The sequence below is a fragment of the Mustela erminea genome, chromosome 10 (assembly GCF_009829155.1).
Source record: "Mustela erminea isolate mMusErm1 chromosome 10, mMusErm1.Pri, whole genome shotgun sequence".
NCBI lineage: Eukaryota > Metazoa > Chordata > Mammalia > Carnivora > Mustelidae > Mustela > Mustela erminea.
Window position 1 is genome coordinate 6,077,278 of NC_045623.1, and position 26,383 is coordinate 6,103,660.

General features: G+C 38.3%; 2 protein-coding genes across 4 annotated transcripts in view; one reads left to right on the plus strand and one right to left on the minus strand.

Annotated features, from left to right (window-relative positions):
• Nucleotides 1-16,789, plus strand: part of FMO5 (flavin containing dimethylaniline monoxygenase 5) — a 30,444-nt gene extending 13,655 nt beyond the window's left edge. For 2 of the 3 annotated variants that reach the window (XM_032303330.1, XM_032303329.1), the window contains exons 3-9: nt 135-323; nt 3,938-4,100; nt 4,879-5,021; nt 7,914-8,113; nt 10,423-10,775; nt 12,571-12,643; nt 15,042-16,789. In XM_032303330.1, the coding sequence (XP_032159221.1) occupies nt 135-323; nt 3,938-4,100; nt 4,879-5,021; nt 7,914-8,113; nt 10,423-10,775; nt 12,571-12,643; nt 15,042-15,387 (1,467 nt within the window). In that variant the 3' untranslated portion in view covers nt 15,388-16,789. The remainder of the gene's footprint in view (nt 1-134; nt 324-3,937; nt 4,101-4,878; nt 5,022-7,913; nt 8,114-10,422; nt 10,776-12,570; nt 12,644-15,041) is intronic. The other variant, XM_032303331.1, reaches the window with a different exon arrangement.
• Nucleotides 1-26,383, minus strand: part of CHD1L (chromodomain helicase DNA binding protein 1 like) — a 143,956-nt gene that overhangs the window by 100,985 nt on the left and 16,588 nt on the right. The window lies entirely within an intron of this gene.

The following is a 26,383-nucleotide window of genomic DNA, read 5'->3' on the forward strand; positions in this document are numbered from 1 at the left end:
CCTGCCTCTCTGCCTACTTGTGATCTCTGTCTGTCAAATGAATAAATAAAATCTTTTTTTATTATTTGATTTGATTTTTAAAAAGTCATGAAGTTAATTCTCAAGTTGCTATGAATGTTTCTTATTTAATGCAGGAAAATCCCGAAGAAGGAAGGGCCAGTATTTACAAATCAGTGATCATCAACACATCTAAGGAGATGATGTGCTTCAGTGACTATCCTATCCCAGATCATTATCCTAACTTCATGCACAACTCCCAAGTCCTCGAGTATTTCAGGATGTATGCCAAAGAATTTGATCTTCTAAAGTATATTCGATTTAAGGTAGGGAATTTTGTGGATGTCTTTGTGTTTGAAGTTGTTTGTCAAATAAATGAATAATGTGGCTTCATTAATCAGTGCTTATGTGTAAAGAATGCTTTAATATGCTCATATATCTATCCTATCCAGACAAAGACTGTGGTCTTTTGTCTTCTCTGTGCCTGAAATACATCCATAGAAAGGTCCTTTTTCTATATATTTTGGCTGCAGATCCTAGAAGCCACTGGCCAGGATGTTTTCATTCCTTCATTTCATACTATTTGATTGCAATAAAACAAATGAGGGGAAGTGTTTTCCCAGTCAGAAAGGGGAACTGACAGGTATGGAAACCTCAAAACAACTCTGGGTCCACCACAACTTATCTGCTACTGCTTAACCCCTTTATACTTTCTGATGTACTTGCCAATGCATTTTTTAAAAAATTTTATTTCAATTAGCCAACATATCCTTAGTCTCAGATGTAGTGTTCAGCAATTTATCAGTTGCATACAATACCCACTGCTCTTCACATGACACCAATGCATTATTTTTATGTGATCACAAACAACCTAATGAAGCAGTTATTGGGAAATTACTGAGGAAACCAAGAAGTTAACTGTGGTGTAGAAGGAAGAACACTGAAATGGGGAACAAAAACTTGAGTTCTAGTTTTTGCTTTACCCCTAATCAATTTGTGACTTCAGACAAGTAAGTTCCTCAACTTTGATGTCTCTTGTTTTGTTGTTTGTAAAAGATGATGATTATATTAGATCACTTCAATGGTTCTTTCCTGTTAGGTCTTCCATGATTTTTCTATCATTTTTTTTCCAAAGATTTTATTTCATTTGTTCATGAGAAATAGAGAGAGAGGGAGAAGCAGTCTCCCCATGGAGAAGGACCCCAATTAGGACTCAACCCCAGGACCCTGGTCTCACAACCTGAGCCAAAGACAGATGCTTAACTGACTGAGCCATCCAGGCACCCGATTTTTCTATCATCTTTAACCATGGCCATAGAAGAATACATATTTCTGACAGCTGGCAAAAAGCCTAAATCTTCTACCTTTTTTACCCCTTGTGATGAGAACTACTAGGATCTACTCTCTTAACAACTTTCAGATAGGGTGCCTGGGTGGCTCAGTGGGTTAAGCCTCTGCCTTCAGCTCAGGTCATGGTCTTGGGGTCCTAAGGTCGTGTCCCACATCGGGCTCTCTGCTTGGTGGGGAGCCAGCTTCCCCCCTCTCTCTGTCTACTTGTGATTTCTCTCTCTGTATATCAAATAAATAAATAAAATCTTAAAAAAAAACCCAACTTTCAAATATACCATATGGCAGTATTATCTACAGTCATCTATTATACATTATTATACCCCCAGTACTTATTTATCTTATAACTGGAATTTTGTACCTCTTGACCACCAGCATCCAATTCCCCACCCCCACCTCCCTTCTACCTTCTTCTTCTTCTTCTTCTTTTTTTTTTTTTTTTTAAGATTTTATGTATTTATTTGATAGACAGAGATCACAACTAGGCAGAGAGGCAGGCTGGGGGTTGGTGGGAGTGGTGGTGGGAGAAGAAGCAGGTTCTCCGCTGAGCAGAGAGCCTGATGCAGGGCTTGATCCCAGGACCCTGAGATCAGGACCTGAGCTGAAGGCAGAGGCTTTAACCCACTGAGCCACTCAGGCGCCCCTCCCTTTTACCTTTTAATTAGTCTGCTAAATCATGACTTTTTTAATTTAACAATTTAACAATGATAATAAAATGGTAATATCCAGTGACAGCTCCCAAAATAAGTCATTTATAGCTCAGTGACTTCCCTTCATTTGTTAAACACATTAAACAAATTTGTTACCATAATAATCAGTGGAGATACAAAGACAAAAAAAAAATCAATGATTTCATAGCCTCATTAAGAAGGTAAAAAAAAGAAGAAAAAAAATTTCTGTAAATTTAACTAATAAAAGTAAAGAGTAACAGGGTAATAAATCCCATAGAGATTTATATATTGTTAGCTAAGAGGAACGGTACTTAACCCATTAGGGCATGAGACAATAGGCATCAGGGAAGTTTTCTTAGAGGAGATATGTAAGCTAAATATTCAAAGGTAAATAGGAATCTGCCAAAGGAAGAAGGAATAAAAGGATGACCAATGCAGAGACACAAGCCTGTGTAAAACCAAGAACCTTACAGAAAAGAACTCTAAATAATGCAGGATGGCTTGAGTACCTCTAGGTAGTATCTCTAGGAGTCTACCAAGACATTATGGTCAGAGACACTAGAACCACATAGGAATACATTCTTTTTTTCTTTTTTTAAAAATTTTTTCAGTGTTCCAAGATTCATTGTTTATGTACCACACCCAATACATTCTTAATGTTTCCCTAGGCTGGACAGAATAACCCCTTTTTTTTTTTTAAAGATTTTATTTATTTATCAGAGAGAGAGGGGGGAGAGAGCGAGCACAGGCAGACAGAATGGCAGGCAGAGGCAGAGGGAGAAGCAGGCTCCCTGCCGAGCAAGAAGCCCGATGTGGGACTCAATCCCAGGACGCTGGGATCATGACCCGAGCTGAAGGCAGCTGCTTAACCAACTGAGCCACCCAGGTGTCCCCAGAATAACCCTTTAAAAAAAATTTTTTTTTATAAACATATAATATATTTTTATCCCCAGGGGTACAGGTCTGTGGATCGCCAGGTTCACACACTTCACAGCACTCACCATAGCACATACCCTCCCCAATGTCCATAACCCCACCCACTTCTCCCCAACCCCTTCCCCCCAGCAACCCTCAGTTTGTTTTGTGAGATTAAGAGTCACTTATGAGAATAACCCATTTTTTAAACCAAAAATTATACCACTGGCTATCCCATCTGCAGCCTCTTTTTTTTTTAAGATTTTTTTTTTTTTTTTTGACAGACAGAGATCACAAGCAGGCAGAGGCAGGCAGAGTGGGGGAAGCAGGCTCCCTGCTGAGCAGAGAGTGGGATACGGGGGCTCGATCCCAGGACCCTGAGATCATGACCTGAGGCATAACCCACTGAGCCACGCAAGTACCCCTTGCAGTCTCTTTCTTAATAATTATTTGTAACATGGGCATTTATGGGAGCCAAAGAGAGATTCATTTATATAAAATATGAGTCACTGAGATGTTTTTATACTCTAAGAAAGAGAGTCCTATGATTCAGTCACAAGTTTAAGCCTAGAGTGAGAACAGGACTTGGGATAAGAAGATATCAGAGGGTCCCAGGATGTCTGGGGGCCAGGGGAGGAATAGGCATTTAGTGCATGGAGTGCTTTAGAAGCACAGGGGACACCCAAGTTCTATTCAAGTGTCGCAGGACATCTGAGGGCATGGTCTAAGAGAATGAGTGATTTGCACTGTTCTAGAAGCAGAGGAGAGTGCAACATTAACCTGCCAACTATTTTATTTAGCCTGCCTTGTGGGAGTTTTCTCACTCTGACCACAGCCCCAGACAGAAAAGTTCCTATGTGTGGTATACGAAAATCAAAGATCCCGCAAGAGCTCTCTTATGTGATATCAGGCCTTTGTGTAACACTCTGCAAAGAGAGTCATGTTGAGGAAGATGTCCACTGTATTGGCTGTGGTTAGTCTCCTGTAGCTATCACTTTTCTTTTCAGACCACTGTGTGCAGTGTGAAGAAGCGGCCTGATTTCTCCACTTCAGGGCAATGGGAGGTAGTCACAGAATCTGAAGGGAAAAAGGAGGTACACGTCTTTGATGGAGTCATGGTTTGCACTGGCCATCACACCAACGCTCACTTACCCTTGGAAAGCTTTCCTGGTGAGTAGCCTACAAGGAAGGAAACACTTGAACCGTGCCTGTGACCTGATCTCTGAGGAAAAGGAGGGTTGTGGCCTGAGTGATCCCCACCTAAGGATGAGATAAGGCTTATCCTAATTCTACATATTCCCCTGAAAGATGTTGGGGCAACTGTGATTAGTGCTCTTTGGGAGGTAAAAATAACCTTAGTTTTGGAACCTAGAGAAAAATTAGAGGGCTCTATCTTTGGTTTCACAATAACCTTGGTTTTTCTAAAGATCAAAAGAAGGAACATGGGACTTGATCCATATTAGGTTGAATAAGGACTTTTTCAGCAATCAAGGGAACAAACAAATATTGAGTTTCTAAAGAAGAAATGAAAACTTAAAGAATTTAATTACAGTTTTTGACCTGGATTTTCATTTTGGAAAAAAAAAAAAAGTACTTTAGTGTAATCTAGAGTATAAGAAAACATATGTGCTCCAATTGAAATGGAAGTAGGTATTTAAAGATGAAAAGACTAAAGAGGAAGGTATTCTGCAGCAGTTTGGATTTGGGAATCTACCAGTCCAAAATACAAACAGATCCTGAGGTAAGCATACTATCTGTGATAAGGAAGTCACAAGGTTCTTCTATGAGACTATGAGAATATAGGCAAAAATAGAAAGGCAAGCATGTAGCTGAATAGAGTGGGAATATAGATGTGTGCTTAAACTCTACACACTGCCAGCAAAATGAATGTTTCAGTGAATAATAGCAGATAAACCTCATTCGATAATTATTTTCCCTTCTTTTGCAGGAATTGAGAAGTTCAAAGGACAGTACTTCCACAGCCGAGACTATAAGAATCCAGATATTTTCACCGGAAAGAGAGTCATTATAATTGGCATTGGGAATTCGGGAGGGGACCTGGCTGTGGAAATTTGCCACACAGCCAAGCAGGTTTGAATTAGTAAATTATTTTCTTTGCTGCATCAAGGAAGCTGTATGTAGACCCAACAAAGAGTATGAATACCTCTGCCCACAGCCTATCAGTGCCAGTGGCAAGCAGGACTTGGCTCCGTTGCCTCGGTTGGCAACATTATGACGATGAGATGATGGAGCCAACATTCCCTGTTAGATTCCCATCATTCAGTTGACTTCACACTACAGAATCCCAATGATCCCAGTCAGCTGTCTCTTCTGAGTATGCCTCTGACTTTGAAGACCAAGCAGGAGCTTGAGGAGCTTGGTTGAGTGCAGCATTCAGAGTGTGGCACCTGTTGAGGCTAGTGGAAGTGCCACACTCTCATATAAAGGAAAGCATGCTGGTTTAGTGGAAGGCTTTGGATTCATAGGATGGTGGGGGAGTTTTTCTCTTCACTCCCCAAATGGAAAATAGAATCAGTCTAACCTTTCCAAAGATAATGTGGATATCAGTATGAAAAGCATCCATGCTGTAGCATGTGCAAATTCACCCCAGTCTTTGCATACAGTTAGGTATCAGAATGACATTCACTCTAAAGCAATTTCTACATCCTAGAGTTTTTTTGTTTTGTTTTGTTTTTTTGGGTCCCAATTTGCACTCCAGTGTTAAAAAAGACCTGAGCTGTTTTGTTTTTTGTATCATATATTTTGAGCTGGAAAGAAAATGTCTTCTTTATAAATTCCTAGAAAAAGACATGTCATTTTATATCTTGTTATTCATGTCTTTATTGAATAACTTTATTGGCAATAGGTAAATGGTCATTTTCCAGCAACTTTACTTAAGCTGTGTTTCTCCACATGTATGTTTAAAATTTTTTTAAAATAGAAGTTTAATGCCACACCTTTGTTAAATGACCTTTATCCAGGAATTCTATTCAGTAACACTTCTCAGTATTATCCCCATCTGTCACCACAAAAGTAATTTCATATGTTACCCCATAAATTAATTCAAAAAGCTTTATCAGTAAATAGGTATATAAACAAAAAAGGTTAAAAATGTGTATAGGTATTATGATAAAAGAGTATGTAAGGTATATGATGGTGACCCAAAGCATGAGTCTTCTTTAATAGCGCTGGCATATCAAATGGTCAGTTATAAGGGAGTTGGGCCTTCCATGCACTGAAGAGCTATAGATTGCCAAAGAACAAAGCATCCAGAGTGGATGGAGATAAGATGGCTGTGTCTGAGAATGCCTGGGGACAACTCATGGCACAACCATGGCTGCCTGGCAGGGGTGACACTAGCACACTTCTAATGCTAAGTCAAAGAAACTCAGTTGCTGGGTTCTAACTTTTTGCTTTACATATTAAATTGTATTTATTAGAATTTGTAGATCAAAAAGTTTAATGGACCTATACATTTTAGCCTATCAAGGAAGTTTTGGTATAATAAATTAAATTAAAATAATAATAATTTAAAACAAGCTATAGATGGGAAACCGAAATGAGAAATACGACGATAGCCATTAGGCATTTATTGAGGGTTTACTATATGCCCCACCCTTTGCAGAACCACTATTTAATTCTCACAATAGCCTTGTGATGTATTATTGTTACTGCTTTATACATAGGGAATCTTTTAATTGAGACCCTGAGCATTTACTCACATACTTATGTAACAAAAATTATACAGACTGTGCACAAACCTGTGTGATTCCTAAGACCATGCATGCTTTTTCAACTGTACTTAATCATCAGAGCGTGTAAGGTTACCATCAGTGAGAATCTATGAGTGAAGTATGTTATTATCCCTCTGTAGACTGGACACCTTTTTATATGAGAGTTTACAGACAAAAGACTATAAAGCAGGTACTTATGTACCTTACAATTATGGAAACTATCTCCAGAGAGTTTTGTAGAGAAAGTGATACGTTCACCAGGTAATTGAATGTCAGAACTCAGCTCCAAGCATGGAATTTAGCCTGCAGAGAACACATAAAGACTGACCAGCTTCCTGTTGTTCTACTAGTGATCTGCAGTTTTTCCATAAAATAATCAGTGCAACACTTCTTCAAGCACAGGCCTGGGGGTCATCAGATCTGGGTTGGAAAGTCAACTCTGCCACTTACTAACTGTACGATTTCAGCAAGTTATTCATTTTCTCCATGGCTGTCATCCATAAAATGGGGACAATAATATCTACTTCAAGAGGTTGTTGTACTGATTAAGTAAGACTATAGATAAAGGACCAGCACAGTGACTTACAGGTCACAATTCTCAATAAATGGAAGCAACAAGGATGTTGGGTTGAATGGTGGGTTGGGGAGACTGAAAGATGTCTACACTGTACCTCCCACTCTGGAGGAAACACATTTGCAGAGACAGAGATAAGAGTGTAAAAAGTTTAATATCAATATAAATAATAACAGGGGTTTTTGGTAATATGCAAATAATGTCAAAGCAAAAGAGACTGAGGGTTTCAGATTAAATGATGTCCAATTGCTTTCAGTTCTACTGCTCCTTGATTTGAAATGAGTTGGACAGGTTAAGTACTAGAGAAGTTCAAAGGACAGAGAGAAAACTGTCAGGCAGAATGGTCAGTCATGTCTTATGGAGGAGGCATACTTATCTGGATCTTGACAATAAATAGGCTTTGGAGAATTAAAAGGATAGGTGGCTTTTCAAGCAGGCATAATGACATTAAACAGAAATGCAGTCATGGTTGAGAGAAAGACACATTCTTGGTCAGTGAATGTACTAATTTAATTGTATACTTAGTGTTTGAAAAGAAAAATTGCAGGAAATAAAAAAAGACCATGCAGGGGCTAAAAAGACAGACAAACTAGTTTGAACTTAATCTTGAAGAGAGCTATTAAAGGATTATGAGGAAAGAATGACAAAAGCAAACAATTTTTCCCCATGCCCCAGGTTTTCCTCAGTACCAGGAGAGGGGCTTGGATCCTGAATCGTGTAGGAGACTTTGGATATCCTTTTGATGTGTTATTTTCTTCTCGATATAAATACTTTCTTTCGAAGATTTGTGGTCGATCATTAGTAAACAGTGTTTTGGAGAAAAAGTTGAACCAAAGGTTTGACCACGAAATGTTTGGCCTAAAGCCGAAACACAGGTATGTTGCCATAATGTAAGTAGAGCAGTGATGGCCAATGCACAAGAATAAGGACTTCACATGGGATAACAGTAGAGCTACTTCTACCCATACATTAAGAAAATACACATATCTAGGGCACCTGGGTGGCTCAGTGGGTTGAGCCTCTGCCTTCGGCTCAAGTTGTGATCTCGGGGTCCTGGGATCCAGCTCCGCATCGGGCTCTCTGCTCAGCGGGGAGGTCTGCTTCCCCCTCTCTCTTTGCCTGCTTGTGATGTCTCTCTCTCTGTCAAATAAATAAATAAAATCTTTAAAAAAAAAAAAGAAAGAAAAAGAAAATACACATATCTGAAATCAGATTTCTACTTTCCCCTTATAGAAGTCTAAGATCTACTGATCTGTAATCATCAGCCTGTGATTCTCCTTGGCATTAACCATTTTATCATTTCCTCAAACATAGGTTCTTTTTACATGATACCCAGTAACAATAAAATGATAGCAGATAGCAGTAAATTATTCATTCATCCCACAAACATTGAGCACCTGCTATGAGCCAAGCATTATACTGCACACGAGAATACAGAGACTAAAGACCTAATAGTAACTAATACAAATAATAACACCTTAATTTTCTGAAGATTTACTATAAGACAAGCACATTGCTAACTGAGTTCTGTGTATGATCTCATTTAATCCTCACAACAACTCTATAGGTTAGAACTATTTTTTTTTTTAAATTGCTAGTTTGCAGATATAAAAACTGACACTTAGAGAAACTAATTTCTATGAGGTTACACAATAAATAAATGTCAGACTTGAGAAATGGATCTTACCTTAAATACTCTAAGGAGAAGACAGGCAATAGAATATGATAAATGCATGGAGAGCTGTGGGGGTATGAAGTATGGGAGTCCTCACACAGGAAGGTCGACTAAAAGAATTTCTAGAGGCTGATTTTTTTTTTTTTTAAGATTTATTTATTTATTTACTTACATGAGAGAGAGAGAGTGTGACAGAGGAAAGGGTCAGAAGGAGAAGCAGACTCCCCGCCGAGCGGGAAGCCTGATGCGGGACTCCATCCGGGACTCCAGGATCATGACCGGCGCCAAAGGCAGTCACTTAACCAACTGAGCTACCCAGGCACCGTAGAGGCTGATTTTTAAATGCTTTTTTCCAACTCTTTATTTTCTTTAGTGTTCAGATTTACTTACTCCAAAATAGTAAGTACAATGAGTACACATAATACCTTTCACTTAGATTCACCTATCAACAGTTTGCTGTATTTGCTTCCTCTCTCTCTCTCCCTCTCTAAAGACAGATAAATCCCCACATATAGAGAGCATCCATCCATCCATAGATACATATATACATATTTTTTCCTGAACCATTTCAGAGTAAGTCACAGTCACTAGGACACCTTATCCTACATTCTTCAACATATTAAGAAATGGGCTATTCTCCCACACAAACGTAACAGAGACCACACAGGAAATTCAGAATTGATCAAATACATTATCTAATATATCAGATATTCAGGTTTCCTAAATTGTCCCCAAAATATTTATGGCTCTTATATTTTTAAATCTAGGATCCTTTCAGGTATTAGCTAATTGCATTTAAATGTTTAATTTCTCTTCATCTGAAATAATTCACCATTTTTCAACATAGACTTTTATAAAAGAATTGAGCCAATTGTTTTATAGAAAAATCTCTAAGTTTGGACTTGCATAGTTGTTCCACCTATACTATATTCTGGTTAAACATTTTGCCACAAATACTCATAGGTTATATTGTACCTTCTTGGTGGATCACACCAGCATCCACATGATACGAGTTTATCCTGTACTAATGTTAAATTTGATCAGTTGGATAAGGTGGCACCTATGAAATAAATAAATAAATAAATAAATAAATAAATAAATAAATAAATATGTTTTATTTATTTATGAGAGAGAGAGAGGGGACACACAAGCAGGGAAGGGTTAGAGGGAGAAGCAGACTCCCCACTGAGCAGGGAGCCAGATGCAGGCCCTGATCCCAGGACTCTGAGATCATGACCTGAGCCAAAGACAGATCCTTAACCAACTGAGCCACCCAGGTGCCCCTGTCTTCTCTTTCACTGACATCCAGGCCCCAACATCTGTTCTGAGATCCTGATCTGTGCCAAGCTGGTATACATTAGACTTTTCCCAAATTTCATGGATAGACCAAGAGGGACACCATTAGCATATTGTTTAACCACCTTCATCAAAGTAGAATTTTACTAACATATTACTGATACCTCTTTTTCTTTCATTTCTCCTTCTTCTGATCTTTATCACTGCTTACAGACCTCTGAGTCAACATCCAACAATGAATGATGATCTGCCAAATCGTATAATCTCTGGCTTGGTAAAGGTGAAAGGAAATGTGACGGAATTCACAGAAACAGCTGCCATATTTGAAGATGGCTCCAGGGAGGACAACATTGATGCTGTTATCTTTGCCACAGGCTATACTTTTGCCTTCCCTTTTCTTGAAGATTCTGTCCAAGTAGTCAAAAACAGGATATCCCTATATAAAAAGGTCTTCCCTCCTAACCTGGAAAAGCCTACTCTTGCAATCATAGGCTTGATCCAGCCCTTGGGTGCCATTATGCCCATTTCAGAGATGCAAGGACGCTGGGTCACTCAAGTATTTAAAGGTAAGTGACCATGCTACCTAACTACTTAATGGTATGTTTACTTACGTTTATGTTCTTGCTTTTAAATAACTAAACAGTATGTATGACTATAACAGTGCCTGGCATTAAAATTCATGCTCAAAAATTATTTTTGAGTGAATGTAAAGGAATAACATAACTATAGACGTACATTGGAATCTCCTGGGAAATTTTCCCAAAATGGGTATGCTTTGCCTGGTGCTATTTATTTTATAAATCTAAGTGGGGCAGACATAAGATCTCTAAGAATATGTTCCTTCATTGATTCCAATGGTACTGCAGACTAGAATCCACTCATCTAGATTTTAGACAACTGATACACATTTGTAAAGCAAAGGAATGTAATCTTTCATTATAGCGAAAAGCATATATAGAAATGGCATGATTTGATTTCAGCCAAAAATTAAGACCTGGTTAAAGACTAGTCCAGAATATATAAGATCCAGCCTCTCAAATTCTGACTTTCCCCCTTTTCCTCCTCTTTTAGTTTTGGCTAGGAGATCATCAGAAAAAACTTAAGGGTTTGGGAGGCTCAATATGAGTCAGGAAAATGATATGGCTTCTTTAAAAGGCTTAATTATCTCTAGCAGCATTAAAGAATTCTAACGTCCTAGAACTTACAATTGTTTTTCTCTAAGAACTTAAATTTTTGTCTCAACTGGTCAGTACATACTCAAAGACATAGTTTATTTTGTTTTTCCCAACGACACATTTTAAAAGTGAAACTGGGGGGCACCTGGGTGGCTCAGTGGGTTAAAGCCTCTGCTTCAGCTCGGGTTGTGATCCCAGGGTCCTGGGATAGAGCCCCCACATCGCATCGGGCTCTCGGCTTGGTAGTGAACCTGCTTCCCTTCCTCTCTCTCTCCCTGCCTCTCTGCCTACCTGTGATCTCTGTCTGTCAAATAAATAAATAAAATATTTTTTTAAAAAGTGAAACTGGGGTACATGAAAAGGAGAGAGACAAGAATGGTTAAGGGATTTGAAAATGTGACATTTGAAGTACAACTGAAGGAGCCAGAGTGGTTTACCTAGAGAAGATAAAATTCAGGGCAGATAAGAGAGTTCCCTTCAAAGGTTTGAAGAATGTCCCTGGCAGAAGGATCTGATATGCTCAGTATCACTTCAAAGGGTTGAACCAGAACGAAGGAGTGAAACTTTGAGGGTTGGACAAAATCAGCTTAACATTAGGAACAAACATGCCAACGTTTTTTCTTTTTCCTTTTTTTCTTTCTTTTGGTCAGCTATTCCCATTTCAAGATGAAATGGGCTGCCTCTGAAACTATGATGAATCCAAGCAGAATAGGGAAAAGCTTACCTTTATAGGACTTTGGGCATAAAATGGGATCAAAAATTTAGTTTTCCTTCTCTCCCTGTGGTACAAAGTCTGTTACAAAGAGTACAAATGTGGGTGTGTTCTTCATCCTGCCCTTTAACTTCCTCCTTTATTTTCCATATACTTGTGGGGCCATTAATTATTTCCTCATGTCCATTATTTCATTTCCCAATCAGGAAGATGATGTTAGGGAGGAGGACGGTATTGGTTAGAAGGCAGAATAGGAGAAATATCTCCCAAAAGTAGAATACAGTAAGTTACTGTTGTTAATGTCATATTGTAAGGATAATGGGATAATTCACTAGATCTAGTGAAGTATACCCTACTTGGGTACAGAAAATTATCCTGTATTTCTTTGAGTTCTGTCTGGCATAGTGATTATTAATAGGATTATTATTCCCCATGGGGTGATTTTATACTTAAAATTTTGATTTTCCTCTTTAGGGCTAAAGACATTGCCCTCACAAAGTGAAATGAATGCAGAAATAGCTAAGGCTCAAGAGGAAATTTCAAAAAGGTAAGAAATTCTCCCAGGAGAGATGCAGTTACTTCTTCTACTTGGTTTTTAATTAGAGTAATGTTATACTATATTTATTAATTTTTTAAAATATTGATTTATTTATATGAGGGAATGCATGCAGCAGAGAGGGGCAAAGTGAGAGGGAGAGAATCTTAAGCAGACTCCACCCTGCAGGTAGAGCCCAACTCAGGGCTTGATCTCATGACCCTGAGATCACGACCTGAGCTGAAACCAAGAGTCAGACATTCAACCAACTGTGCCACCCGTGTGTTCCTATTGTATTATATTTAATCTTCCTTGTGTTAAGGATTTAGATTATATTTTGAAGGGAAAAGAAATAATAGTTTGCGACAATAAAATGGAGAAATAATACCAAGTGGTTTGCATATTTACCGAAAAGGAGAGAAAAGCATTTAAAATCCTGTGATTAAACCTAAAAGAAAAGTCAAGTAGGAAAAAGCACATGGAGAGAAAATCAGGTATAATTTGGTAGAATTACTTGAAATGCTAGTGGAGCTGCCAGACAAAAGAGTATCAGTGACTTAATGGGAGGAAGGTATGGTCCAGTTACAAATCTGCAGGTAGATTTACAAATCAGATGAGGCTACTTCACTGGCTGTCATCATGTGACAGCGCTCCCAGGTCACAGCAGCTAGTGGTACAAATAGTCTTTGTGATTTGGGAATGTGGTAACATCAGCTAGTTCCTTAGAGCTCGGGTGAATATGGTAATTTAGCAATGTGAATTTCAGAACTTGAGTTCATTCACTGGATGATTTTCATTTGGATAAAGTGGAAGTTAATGGTAAGATCCTACATGATTGTACAAAAGTCAAAGGTACTCTGCTATTTCCCTCCTAACTTTCACAGCCAAATTTCTACAATAAGTATTCTAAAATATATGCTTAAATTCTCACCCTTTTCTTTCTCCTAAGCCTTCTGCCTTGTAACTTCCCTCCTTAATTCTGCAACTGCTCTCTTGAAGGTCATCATTGACCAACTTCATTTTTCTTCTCACTCCTGAGTTTGGTGCTTCTAAATGTCTCTTCCTTCTTAGAATGCTTTCCTTCCTTGCTTTACTGGCTGTAAACTGTTTCAACTTTCCTCCTCTCTTTCCTTTGACTTATTTTTGCCTAGTACCTTCTCACTGTGAGCAGTTTCCAATAATCTTTTTTGAGGGACATCTATGTACACAAAGTGTTTTATATGCACGAGTTTATTTAATCCTTGCAACAACTCTACAAAGCTGGTGTAGTGAATCCCTTTTGTGAAATCTTCATTATTACTCAGCTCTTGACTCACTACTATAGGATAAATGAATGGCTACAGACCCTTCAGCCAACATAATATCCCTAAGGGGAAGCTCTTAAATTCTTTCCTGTCTACTCCCATTTCTATAATACTGGTCCCATTTCAATAAATTCCAATTTGACATCTGTTAGTTCTTTTAGAATTCCATTCTACCACCTCAAATTTATTTTCTCTCATTTTTTCTTGTTCTTGCTTTTGTTCTTGTTTTGTTCTTCTTCTTGTTTCCTCAAGTTATCCCATCTAATCTCAATTAGTTTGACTTGGCTTTTCTCTTCCTTTCTGTATTTTATTTTCCTTATCGGAAATAAAAAGTTACCAGGTAGCTCTCTAAATCCCACTCCTTTCACAAGTATCTGTTACCGCATTTTCTCCCTAAAAAGTTCTAACTCTTCAAATCTGCACGTAGTGTAATGACTCCATCTGATTCTGTTTGGAGGACTGCTTCCTCTACTGGGGTAAGTCATCCTCCCCCTCCATTCAGTATTCCAAATTAGCACTGGCCATGGGAAGTCCTGCTCTGTGGACCCCACTACCACTGCCCTCATAAACAACTGAAGATCCCAAACTTGAGAACTTTTGTGGTGAGTTCTCTCATAACACTAGAGTCCTCTGTATATTTGCCTCTTTCTATCCATTCTTGTTTTCCACAACATTCCTCTTCTACTCTAGGTAGCATCCATAGATAGTCCATGCTCATACTCTATACCCATTCCTACTTTATTCCTTCATTCTGCTGCTCCCTTGACTTGTACCCCTTTGCTGTTTGCTATGGGATATATCCTCCACATCCTTCAAGGACTTATTGCTCTCTTTTAACTACCCTTTTCTAACATTTTTACTTAGCAATCTAAAACTACACAATATACCAAAAGTCTTACATTCTTTTCTGCTTCATGTGCATCTTATATCCTCCAGAAGATTATATAAGGTCCTTAAGTTTGGAGACAAGGTCTTGTCTTTCTTCTGTTTTCTACAGCTCCTAACTGAATATGGAGCCAGTAACAGGCACTCAGAAGCATTGAATAACTGACTGACTGACTGATTGAATTGTTGCTAGGCCATGACTTTTGTTTTCTCTGCTTCAGGTATGTGGAGAGCCAACGTCATACTATTCAGGGAGACTATGTAGATACCATGGAAGAGCTTGCTGATCTGGTGGGCGTCCGGCCCAATCTGCTATCTCTGGCCTTCACGGACCCCAAATTGGCAATACAGCTATTTTGGGGGCCCTGCACTCCAATCCACTATCGTCTTCAAGGCCCTGGAAAATGGGATGGAGCTCGAAAAGCTATTCTCACCACAGAAGATCGTATCAGGAAGCCAATGATGACTAGAGTAATTGAAAGCAGAAATTCCATGACTTCCACAATAACGATGGCCAGGTTTATGCTGGCTATTGTTTTCTTTGCTATAATTATGACCTACTTTTAGCTGTCCCATTTGTCATTGCCCTAGTTTTCTCTGGAAAACTGGATCTACAGATGCCTTAAGAATCTGATGCGATTGAACAACGCTCAGCTTCACATTGCCCAGGAATCCCCTTTTATTTCTTTTGCCAAAGCATTAATCCTCTGTCCTCTTTTCCCTACAGTGAGATTCTGGTTTTTCATTCATACTGATTTCCCTCCTTTCCTTTTATGACCCGCCTCTTTTTCTTTTTAGTAACCCCTGAACTATGAGCTTAGGTATTTTTTTTAGTCATCTTTGTTTGTCCGTGGCCGATTTCTTGACGTGTGGTATGTGCTTAATAAATGTTTGTTGTCATTTATCAGATATAACGGTGGAAAGCATAAGTCAATATCTGTATAAGAAATGGATGATTCCATGTAATTCTGCATCTAATAGGATTTGGCTTTCTTTTAGAAGCTCAATTTTTTGTTTTTAATATTGTAACTAAATGTATATCTCCTGAGAGATAAGAGAAATAATAGTCTTGTATGCATCTAAAATAAGATATATAAACACTTAACCATTTTATTTCACTAACTATTCACTAGTGTGCCTGATACCTCATCCTTTTTACTCTTTACCCTAAGCAACATGTCATTATTTTTTCAATGAGAAAACTATCTTCAGCTTTCTAGGCTCATGAGTCATTTTAATAATCTAGCATCTGCCAATAGGTTCAGCCTGGTTGAAAACTTTGGGAGGTTAAGTTAGCTGTCCCATCTTCTTCTGGTCATTTTGTTACCATATTAGGATCCAATAAGACTTGTCTTAGATCCGTAGCTGCCCTCTTTTATAGTATAGCCTATTGATGTGATTTGATTTGTCATTCCTCACTTCTACTTTCTCCTCTCTACTCCCTCACACACACATAGTCTAAGTAGTACATATTCAAAGAAGTCATTTATGTATTAAAACAGGATTGAGGGCTGCTTGGGTGGCTTAGTTAGTTGAGCATCCTAATTCTTAATTTCGGCTCAGATCATGATCTCAGGGTTGTGAGATCCTGTGGCAGGCTCACACGGTGGGTGTGAAGTCTCCTTAAGATTCTCCTTTTCCCCTCTCCCATGTCCCCCCCACAATACATAAATGAATAAATAAATGAGTTTTGATTGTTGTTAACTAAATATAGGGACATTCTGCTTATAACAATTCTTTTAATGTCATACGATGTAGTTCTGAAAGAGCAAATGAAATGAAAAGCAGAACTTCCATTTATGTCCTAGGACTGCTGTTGGTTCTTTATTCTCATTTGTAGAAACTTGGTTCTGTTTTTGTCTCACAAAGTTAAATAAGTGTTTACTGTTGGGCACACCAAATTTCATCAAGAATGATACTGGATGTACCAGCCAGGTTTATATTCACAAATAAACTGTTGTCCAATACATTTTTGCATTGCTTCCTGTTATTTAACAAAAGGATAAATGTGAACAAGTAAAGGAACAACGTTAGAAAGTATTATCTTTCCCAGTGTGACTACACATGGGAGAACCAGAAACGTGAGAACTACAACCTCCTCCTGATCATTCAACTATTTGCACATTTCCATGCCATTTGGCCAGTTTACCTGTGGAAATTGCCTTTTGAGAATTAGAGAACTGAGAAATGGTATTACTTCTTAGGTCTTTTTCCTTCCCTAAAACTTGTGATACTGATGGTTTATCATCTATAAAAATAGACCCAGTATCTTAAAATCTACAGATTATTCTAGTTCAAAAGTAAATTAGAGGTTGTTTTCTTCTTTTAACATATAAATTTGCCTCTCTTAACATGTATACTTATTGAATGAAAAATCCTTTGATAATATAATAAGTATCCCAGTTTCCTCTTTAAGTAAAAAGTATGTCATTCTAAATTCATTGACTCTCTCATTTTATTTACAAAATGCAAGGTCACAAAAAAAAATTCATTGGTTAACTTCTAAATCAAGCTAAAAGTGAGACATGAATAGCAAACTGAACTAAAAACAACCCAAGATACAAAGCCCTAGCTGCTGATGGCTGTGTACTAATATTCAACAATTCACCATATCTTGCTTTTCTAACTATGTTGAAAGGTTATATAAATTTCCTATTATTTCATTTCCCATTATATTACACATACACATACATACATTCTTGTTGTGCCAGAAAGTAAGAAAGTGCTCAAAAAGCAAACTGATAAAGGTATTTCAAAGGGATACAGAAGCCAACTGCAAGTGGTCTCAATGGCCAAAGGCAAAACAATCTGAGCAACAAAATAAATGAGCTAATGTAATGTATCCTGGTTAGGAACTGGCACATAAGAAGAAAATTAAGCAAAAATTAAATACTAGGTGGGTGAGTGTGTTCTGGAGGTACAGCTGCTGCCGCCACCACTGTGCAGAGCCAGAGTAGGAGCCACCACAGAGAGGAGAGAGGAGGCCCGGGCCTGGGTGGGGTAGGGGAGGCTAGATTCCCAGAGGTGGGATAACTGGATCAGAGGGTGGTTACCCTGTATATAACAGTATGTTTCTCACTGCACCCTCAATGGCACTGAGTAGACCATTAGTATTTAAAAAGACTGCATCATGCATGAGTACAAACTAGTGGCCCTTGGTTTAGGAGGCATGGGAAGTCTGCTCTGACAGTTCAGTTTGTTCCTGGAATTTTTGTTGAAATGTATGACCCAATGATAGAAGATTCCTACAAAAAGCAAGTTGAAGTAGATTGCCAAAAGTGTATGCTCAAAAAACTGGGCACAGCAGGACACAGAAATTTACAGTGATGAGGGATTTATATATGAAGAATGGCCAAGCATTTACACAAGCATATTCTACATCTTATAACTTATTTTTTAAAAATATTTTATTTATTTATTTGACAGAGGGAGATCACAAGTAGGCAGAGAGAGAGAGGAGGAAGCAGGCTCCCTGCTGAGCAGAGAGCCCGATGCGGGACTCGATCCCAGGACCCTGAAACCATGACCCGAGCCGAAGGCAGTGGCTTAACCCACTGAGCCTCCCAGGCACCCCCATCTTATAACTTATAAGACCATTTAATGGGTAAAGGGCAGAGAAGATGTTTCAATGATTTTGGCTGGCAATAAATGTGACATACCATGGTGAAACTTGCAAAATACAAAGAGAGTTCTGAAAGGAGTTAGAGACAAAAGATCCTTAACCTACAAGGGTCGCTACATAAGTTTAGCAGCAGATCTGTCCACAGAAACTTGGCAGACTGCAAGACAGTGGCAGGATGCAGTCAAAACGCTAAACAAGAAAAATATGCAACCAAGAATACTATATCCAGCAGGGCTGTCATTTAGAATAGAAGGAGAGACAAAGAGTTTCCAAGACAGTCAAAAACTAAAGGAGTTTGTGAATACTAAACAAGCCCTGTAAGAAATATTAAAGGGGACGCTTTGAGAGGAAAAGACTAAAAGCAACAAAGATTAGAAAGAGAAAATATACAGGAATAGTGATTTTACCAATAATACAATGGCATTAAATTCATATCCTTCAATAATTACTTGGAATGTAAGTGGACTAAATGCTTCAATCAAAAGACATAGGGTATCAGAATGGATTTAAAAAAAAAAAAAAAGACCCATTGATATGCTGCTGACAAGAAACTCATTTTAGACCCAAAGACACTACCAGATTGAAAGTGAGGGTGTGGAAAAACATCTATCACACTAATTGACATCAAAAGAAAGCTAGAGTAGTGATACATATATCAGACAAACTATATTTTAAACCAAAAGGGGTAATAAGAGGTGAAGAAGGACACTGTATCAAAAAAAGTTCTATCCAATAAGAACTAACAATTATAAGCATTTATATTCCCAATGTAAGAGCAGCCAAATGTATAAATTGTGAATTAATAACAAACATAAAAAAAACTCATGGATAATAATACAATAATAGTAGGGGACTTTAACACCCCACTTACAGCAATGGAAAGACCATCTAAGCAGAAAATCAACAAGGAGGGCGCCTGGGTGGCTCAGTGGGTTAAGCCGCTGCCTTCGGCTCAGGTTATGATCTCAGGGTCCTGGGATCGAGTCCCACATCGGGCTCTCTGCTCAGCAGGGGGCCTGCTTCCCTTCCTCTCTCTCTGTGATCTCTTCCCTTCCTCTCTCCTACTGTGATCTCTCTCTGTCAAATAAATAAATAAAATCTTTAAAAAAAAAAAAAGAAAATCAACAAGGAAACAATGGCTTTGAATGACACACTGGGCCAGACAGACTTAACAGATATGTTCAGTACAGATATATTCAGAACATTTCATCCTAAAGCAGGAGAATATACATTCTTTTTGAGCACACATGGAGCGTTCTCCAGTATGGATCACATACAGGGTCACAAATCAGGCCTCAACAAGTACAAAAAGATTGAGAGCATACCATGCATATTTTTAGATGACAACACTATGGAACTTGATGTTAAACACATAAAAAAGTTTGGAAAGAACACAGATACATGGAGGTTAAAGAATGAATTGGGTTGATTAGGAAATTAAGGAAGAAATTAAAAAAAAAAACATGTAAGTCAAAATGAAAACACAACAGTCCAAAACCTTTGGGATGCAGCAAAGGCAGTCCTAGAATGGAAGTATATAGTAATCCAAGCCTTACTCAAGAAGCAGAGAAGTGTTAAATAATACCTAATACCTAAAGGAGCTGGAGGGGCGCCTGGGTGGCTCAGTGGGTTAAAGCCTCTGCCTTCGGCTCAGGTCATGATCTCAGGGTCCTGGGATCGAGCCCCGCATCGGGCTCTCTGCTCAGCAGGGAGCCTGCCTCCCCCTCTCTCTGCCTGCCTCTCTGCCTATTTGTGATTTCTGTCTGTCAAATAAATAAACTAAAAAAAAAAAAAAAAAAAAGGAGCTGGAAAAAGAACAGCTAATAAAGCTGAAAACCTGCAAAATAAGAGAAATAATTAAAATTAAAACAAAAATTAATGATAAAGAAATTTTAAAAACCAATAGAACAGATCAATGAAACTAAGAGCTGGTTCTTTCAAAGAATTAACAAAATTGATAAACCCCTAGCCAGACTTATCAAAAAGAGAAAGGACTCAAATAAATGAAATGATCACAACCAACACTGGAGAAATACAAACTATTATAAGAGAATATTATGAGTAATTATATACCAACAAATTGGGCACTGTAGAAGAAATGAATGCATTCCTAGAAACATAAAAACTACCAAAACTGAAACAGGAAGAAAGAGAAAATTTGAACAGACCCATAACCAGCAAAGAAATTGAATCAGTAATAAAAAATCTCCCAACAAAAAGAGCCTAGGGCCAGATAGTTCCCAGGGGAATTGTGCCAAACATTTATTTTTTAAAAAATATTTTATTTATTTATTTGACAGAGAGAGAGAGAGAGAGATCACAAGTAGGCAGAGAGGGAGGCGGGGGGGAGAGGGAGCAGGCTCTCTGCTGAGCAGACAGGACCCTGGGATCATGACCCAAGCTGAAGGCAGAGGCTTAACTCACTGAGCCACCCAGGTGCCCCTCTATCAAACATTTAATGAAAAACAAATATCTATTCTTCTGAAGCTGTTTCAAAAACATAAATGGAAGGAAAACTTCCAAACTTACTCTATGAGGCCAGCATTACTTTGATCCCTACAACAGACAAAGAGCCCACCAAAAAGGAGAACTACAGACCAAATCCCTGATGAACATGGATGCCAAAATTCTCAACAAGATACTAGCTAACTGGATACAGCTGTATGTTAAAAGGATTATTTATTACCAATCATATGATCCTCTCAACAGATGAGGAAAAGGCATTTGACAAAATACAGCATCCTTTCTTGATAAAAACCCTCAAGAAAATAGGGATAGAAGGAATATATCTCAACATCATAAAGGGCATATATGAAAGACCCACAGCTAATATCATCCTCAATCCCCACTGAGGGCTTTTCCCCCTAAGGTCAGGAACATGATAGGGATGCCCACTCTCACCACTGTTGTTCAGTACAGTACTGGAAGTCATGACCTGAGAAACTCCATCAAAAAACTGCTAATACATGAATTCAGCAAAGTTGCAGGATATAAAGTCAATTGCACAGAAATCTTTTTGCATTTCTATACACCAATAATGAAACAGCAGAAAGAGAAATCAAGGAATTGATCCCATTTATAAATGCACCAAAACCCATAAGATACCGAGAAATAAACCTAGCCAAAGAGGTAAAAGATCTGTATGCTGAAAACTATAAAACATTTATGAAAGAAACTGAAGATGACACAAAGAAATGGAAAAGCATTCCACGCTCATGGATTGGAAGAATAAACATTGTTAAAATGTCTATACTGCCCTAAGCAATCTACAGGATTCAATGCAATCCTGATCAAAATAACACCAGGATTTTTCACAGAACTAGAATAAACAATCTGAAAATTTGCACGGAGCCACAAAAGATCCCAAACAGCCAAAGTACTGTTGAAAGAGAAAAGCAATGTGGAGTCATCAAGATTCTGGACTTCAAGCTCTATTACAAAGCTGTTATCATTAAAGCAGTATGGTACCTGCACCAAACAGACATATAGATCAATGCAGCAAAATAGAGACCCCAGAAATGGACCCACAACTCTATGGCCAACTAATCTTCTATAAAGAAGGAAAGAATATCCAATGGCAAAAAGATAGTTCCTTCAACAAGTGGTACTGGGGAAAATGGGTAGCAAAATGCAGAATGAAAGTGGACCACTTTCTTATACCACAAACAAAAATAAATTCAAAATGGATGAAATACCTAAATGTAAGACAGGAAAGCATCAAAATCCTAGAGGAGTAAACACATCTCCAGAGGCAAGGAAAAAACAAAACAAAAATGAACTATTGGGACCTGACCAAGAGAAAGCTTCTATACAGTGGGACCTGGCTGGCTCAGTCAGTTAAGCATCTGACTCTTGATTTTGGCTCAGGTCATGATCTCAGGGTTGTGAGATCAAGTCTTATGTCAGACTCCATGCCCAGCGTGGAGCCAGCTTAAGAGTCTGTCTCTCCCCACTCCCTCTGTCCTTCTCCCTATCCTGCTCTCTCTCTCTCCCACTCTTTAAAAAAAATCTTTTGCACAATGAAGGAAACAATCAACAAAACAACAGGCAACCAAGGGAATGGGAGAAGATACGTGCAAATGACATATCGGAAAAAGGGCTAATATCTAGAATCTAAAAAACTCATCAAAATCAACACCCAAAAAATAAATAATCTAGTTAAGAAGTGGGCAGAAGACATGAGCAGACATTTCTCTAAAAAAGACATATATAACAGACATGAAAAGATGCTCATCATTCATGATCAGGGAAATACAAATCAAAACCACAATGAGATACCACCTCACACTTGTCAGAATGGCTAAAATTAACAACAACAGAAACCACAGATGTTGGCGAGGATGTGAAGAACACAAGAAACAGGTATTAGTGAGAATGCAGAGAAAAGGGAACACTGTTGGTGGGAATGCAAACTGGTGCAGCCACTCTGGAGAACAGTATGGAGGTGCCTTAAAAGTTAAAAATAGAACTATCCTATGACCCACCAATTGCACTACTGGGGTTTTTTTGTTTGGCTTGGTTTGGTTTTTTTGTTTTTGTTTTTGTTTATTTGTTTTCAAAGAGGGATGCAGGGAGGGGCAGAGGGAAAAGGAAAGTCTTAAGAAGGCTCCATGCCCAGTGCAGAGCCTGATATGGGACTCATTCGCACAACACTGAGATCGTGACCTGAGCCAAAATCAAGAATCAAATGCTTAACTGATTAAGCCAACCAGGCATCCCACACTACTGGGTATTTATCCAAAGGATACACAAATGCTGATTTGAAGGAGCATATATACCCAATGTTTATAGCAGCACTATCAACAACGGTCAAATTATGGAAAGAGCCCAAATGTCCATAGCCTGATGAATGAATGAAGAAGATTTGATACACACACACACACACACACACACACAGGAATATTAGCCATCAAAAAGAATGAAATCTGCCTTTTGCAATTATGTGGATAGAACCAGAGTGATTTATGCTAAATGAAATAAATCAGAGAAAGAAAAATATCATATGATTTCATTCATAAGAAATCAAACAGATGAATATAGGGAAAGGGAAAGAAAAATAAGATAAAAACAGAGAGGAAGGCAAACCATAAGTGACTATTAACTATAGAGAACAAACTGAGCGTTCCTGGTGGGGAGGTGAGTAAGAGAGTGGACTAAATGGGTGATGGGCATTAAGGAAGGCACTTCTGATGAGCACTGGGTGTTACATTTAAGTGATGAATCACTAACTTCTAATCCTGAAACCAATACCACACTATACATTAACTAACTTGAATTTAAATAAAAAATGAAAATAAGTAAAAATAAAAATAAATAAATTACTGTTTTCCCTTTATTACAAATTAAGTTGTTCTAAGAAAGCATAATAACTTACTATAGCAATTTTGTTTTCTTTGCTGAATAAATATAAACTATAATTGTGGAGAGGAGAAAATGGTGAAATGAGGTCAAAATAGACATCTTTTTAAGATCACTTAGATTAAGTTCTTTCCTGTAGCTGAGCACATTGAGCCAATAGTCTCCACTAGCAAAATTTATGGTACATTAATGGCAAGTACATTCATAAATGAAATAATTTTACTTAATACTGGGTCTATGCCCTGTTAGTTTTGTCAATGGCAATATAATATATAATAGTATATAAACATCCTCCAGAGTGCCTACTTGGAATTTTCCAAACTGCTGTATTTTTCCACACTTCTGTAAATTTTTTTTGCTGTACCCTACTCTTGATAAATTCTCCACTGCCCCAGGTGGCTAGCACCTATACCCTCAAGATTCATTTCATTTGTTATCTTCCAGGAATCTCTCTCTCTCTCTCTCTTTTTTTTTTTTAAGATTTTATTTATTTATTTGACAGACAAGAGATCACAAGTAGGCAGAGAGGCAGGCAGGCGGGGGTGGGGGGGGGAAGCAGGCTCCCCGCTGAGCAGAGAGCCCAATGTGGGGCTCGATCCCAGGACCCTGGGATCATGACCTGAGCGGAAGGCAGAGGCTTTAACCCACTGAACCACTCACCCGCCCTTCGAGGAATCTCTTACTAATGATCTCCAATACAAAATAGGTGACCTTCTTCTGTGCACTTATTGTACCTGGTATTTTGCTCAATTTTATTTGGTGAATATTTTTGTTATACTATTTGGTATCAGTTGGTTCTTTCAGCTGTTTCTTCCTTGAACTAGAAAATTCCTTAGAGGAAGACATTTTGTAATTACTCTATATATTCCCAGTGTTGCCTAAAACATAGTAAGAGCTCAGTAAATTAAGTTAATTGATTGAATGAATAAATTTGACATGAGTATTCTTTAATATATGAATGTTTTTAAAGGATTAAATCAAATCATAAATATACCTCAATTTTTATACATACAAAAAAATGAAATGAAAGGACTAATGCTTTTACTAAAAAGTTATTAAGGAGTTTAAGGATGTGGAACATTTTGAAATGTCTACAGGGCAAGCATGTTCTCCTAGAAAATATTCTGGAATAGATAATTGATCTGAGTCAGTATGTCATCTCTAATGTTATGTTTGTTTTGAAATGCAAGTGATATGTCCTGTCTGCAACTTACTTCCTCAATCAAACAAACATAGAATCTAAAAGGCATTGGGGCACCTGGGTGGCTCAATTGGTTAAGCATCCAACTCTTAATTTCAGCTCAGGTCATGATCTTAGGGTTGAGAGATGGAACCTTGAGTTGGGCACACACACTGGGCATGAGGTCTGCTTAAGATTTTCTCCTTCTTCTGCCCCCTTTCTAAAAAAATTTTTTAATTAAAAAAATTTAAATAGGCACGCCTGGGTGGCTCAGTTGGTTAAGCAGCTGCCTTCGGCTCAGGTCATGATCCCAGTGTCCTGGGATCGAGTCCCACATTGGGCTCGTTGCTCAGCAGGGAGCCTGCTTCTCCCTCTGCCTCTGCCGGCCATTCTGTCTGCCTGTGCTCGCTCTCCCCCACCCCCGATAAATAAATAAAATCTTTTTAAAAATTTTTAAATAAAATCTAAATAAATAAATTTTATTTATTTATTTATTTTTTTAAAGATTTTATTTATTTATTTGAGAGAGAAACAGTGAGAGAGAGCATGAGGGAGGAGAAGGTCAGAGAGCGAAGCAGACTCCCCATGGAGCTGGGAGCCTGATGCGGGACTCGATCCCGGGACTCCGGGATCATGACCTGAGCCGAAGGCAGTCGTCCAACCAACTGAGCCACCCAGGCGTCCCTAAATAAATAAATTTTAAAACTCAGCATCTTAACACAGGAAAGAAGGTGGGGTAAATGTCTTCCTTGATCCTCATTTCCAATTCTCTCTCCTTTCTCAAATCCCCGACCTTCTTCCAAGTACACACCATCTCTACTATTTTGAAGTAATTTACAGACCTCTCAAGTTTATTCTCCTTCATTCAGTGAAGGTTTTAGCACCAAGCTCTCTGCCTCACTCTCTTTATAAATATGACTATTTCCTGTAGTTGGTTTTAGCAAGTATGCTCAAACCTCAAACCTGCCCCCTTTCCTCAGGGTCAGCTAATCACCTTGCTTCTTTCTTTCTCTATGAAATAGGAAGCAATCAGAAGACTTTCACATCATTCTACTCAGCATCCAGTATTTTTAATAGAGGCTAGACATAGACACCCTCTGCCTACCTTGTATCAAAATTCCTAAATCCCAGAAGGAAAGGTGGTGTTCAGCTTAAAGCACATGGTTGCACAAACAGCTTGGACACAGTAAGCCACTCTATCAGTTAGGATGGTAATAACCCTCTCCAAATTCAAGTTCCCAGACATCAGCCATAGGTCAAACTTGGAAGCAGGCCTTTCTAATGATAAGTAGTATCCATAACTGGAATGAATAAGTTATGAAAACAAAAGGTACAGCACAGGGAATATAGTCAGTGGTATTGTAATAGTGTTGTATAGTGACACAGGTTAGCTACACTTGTGG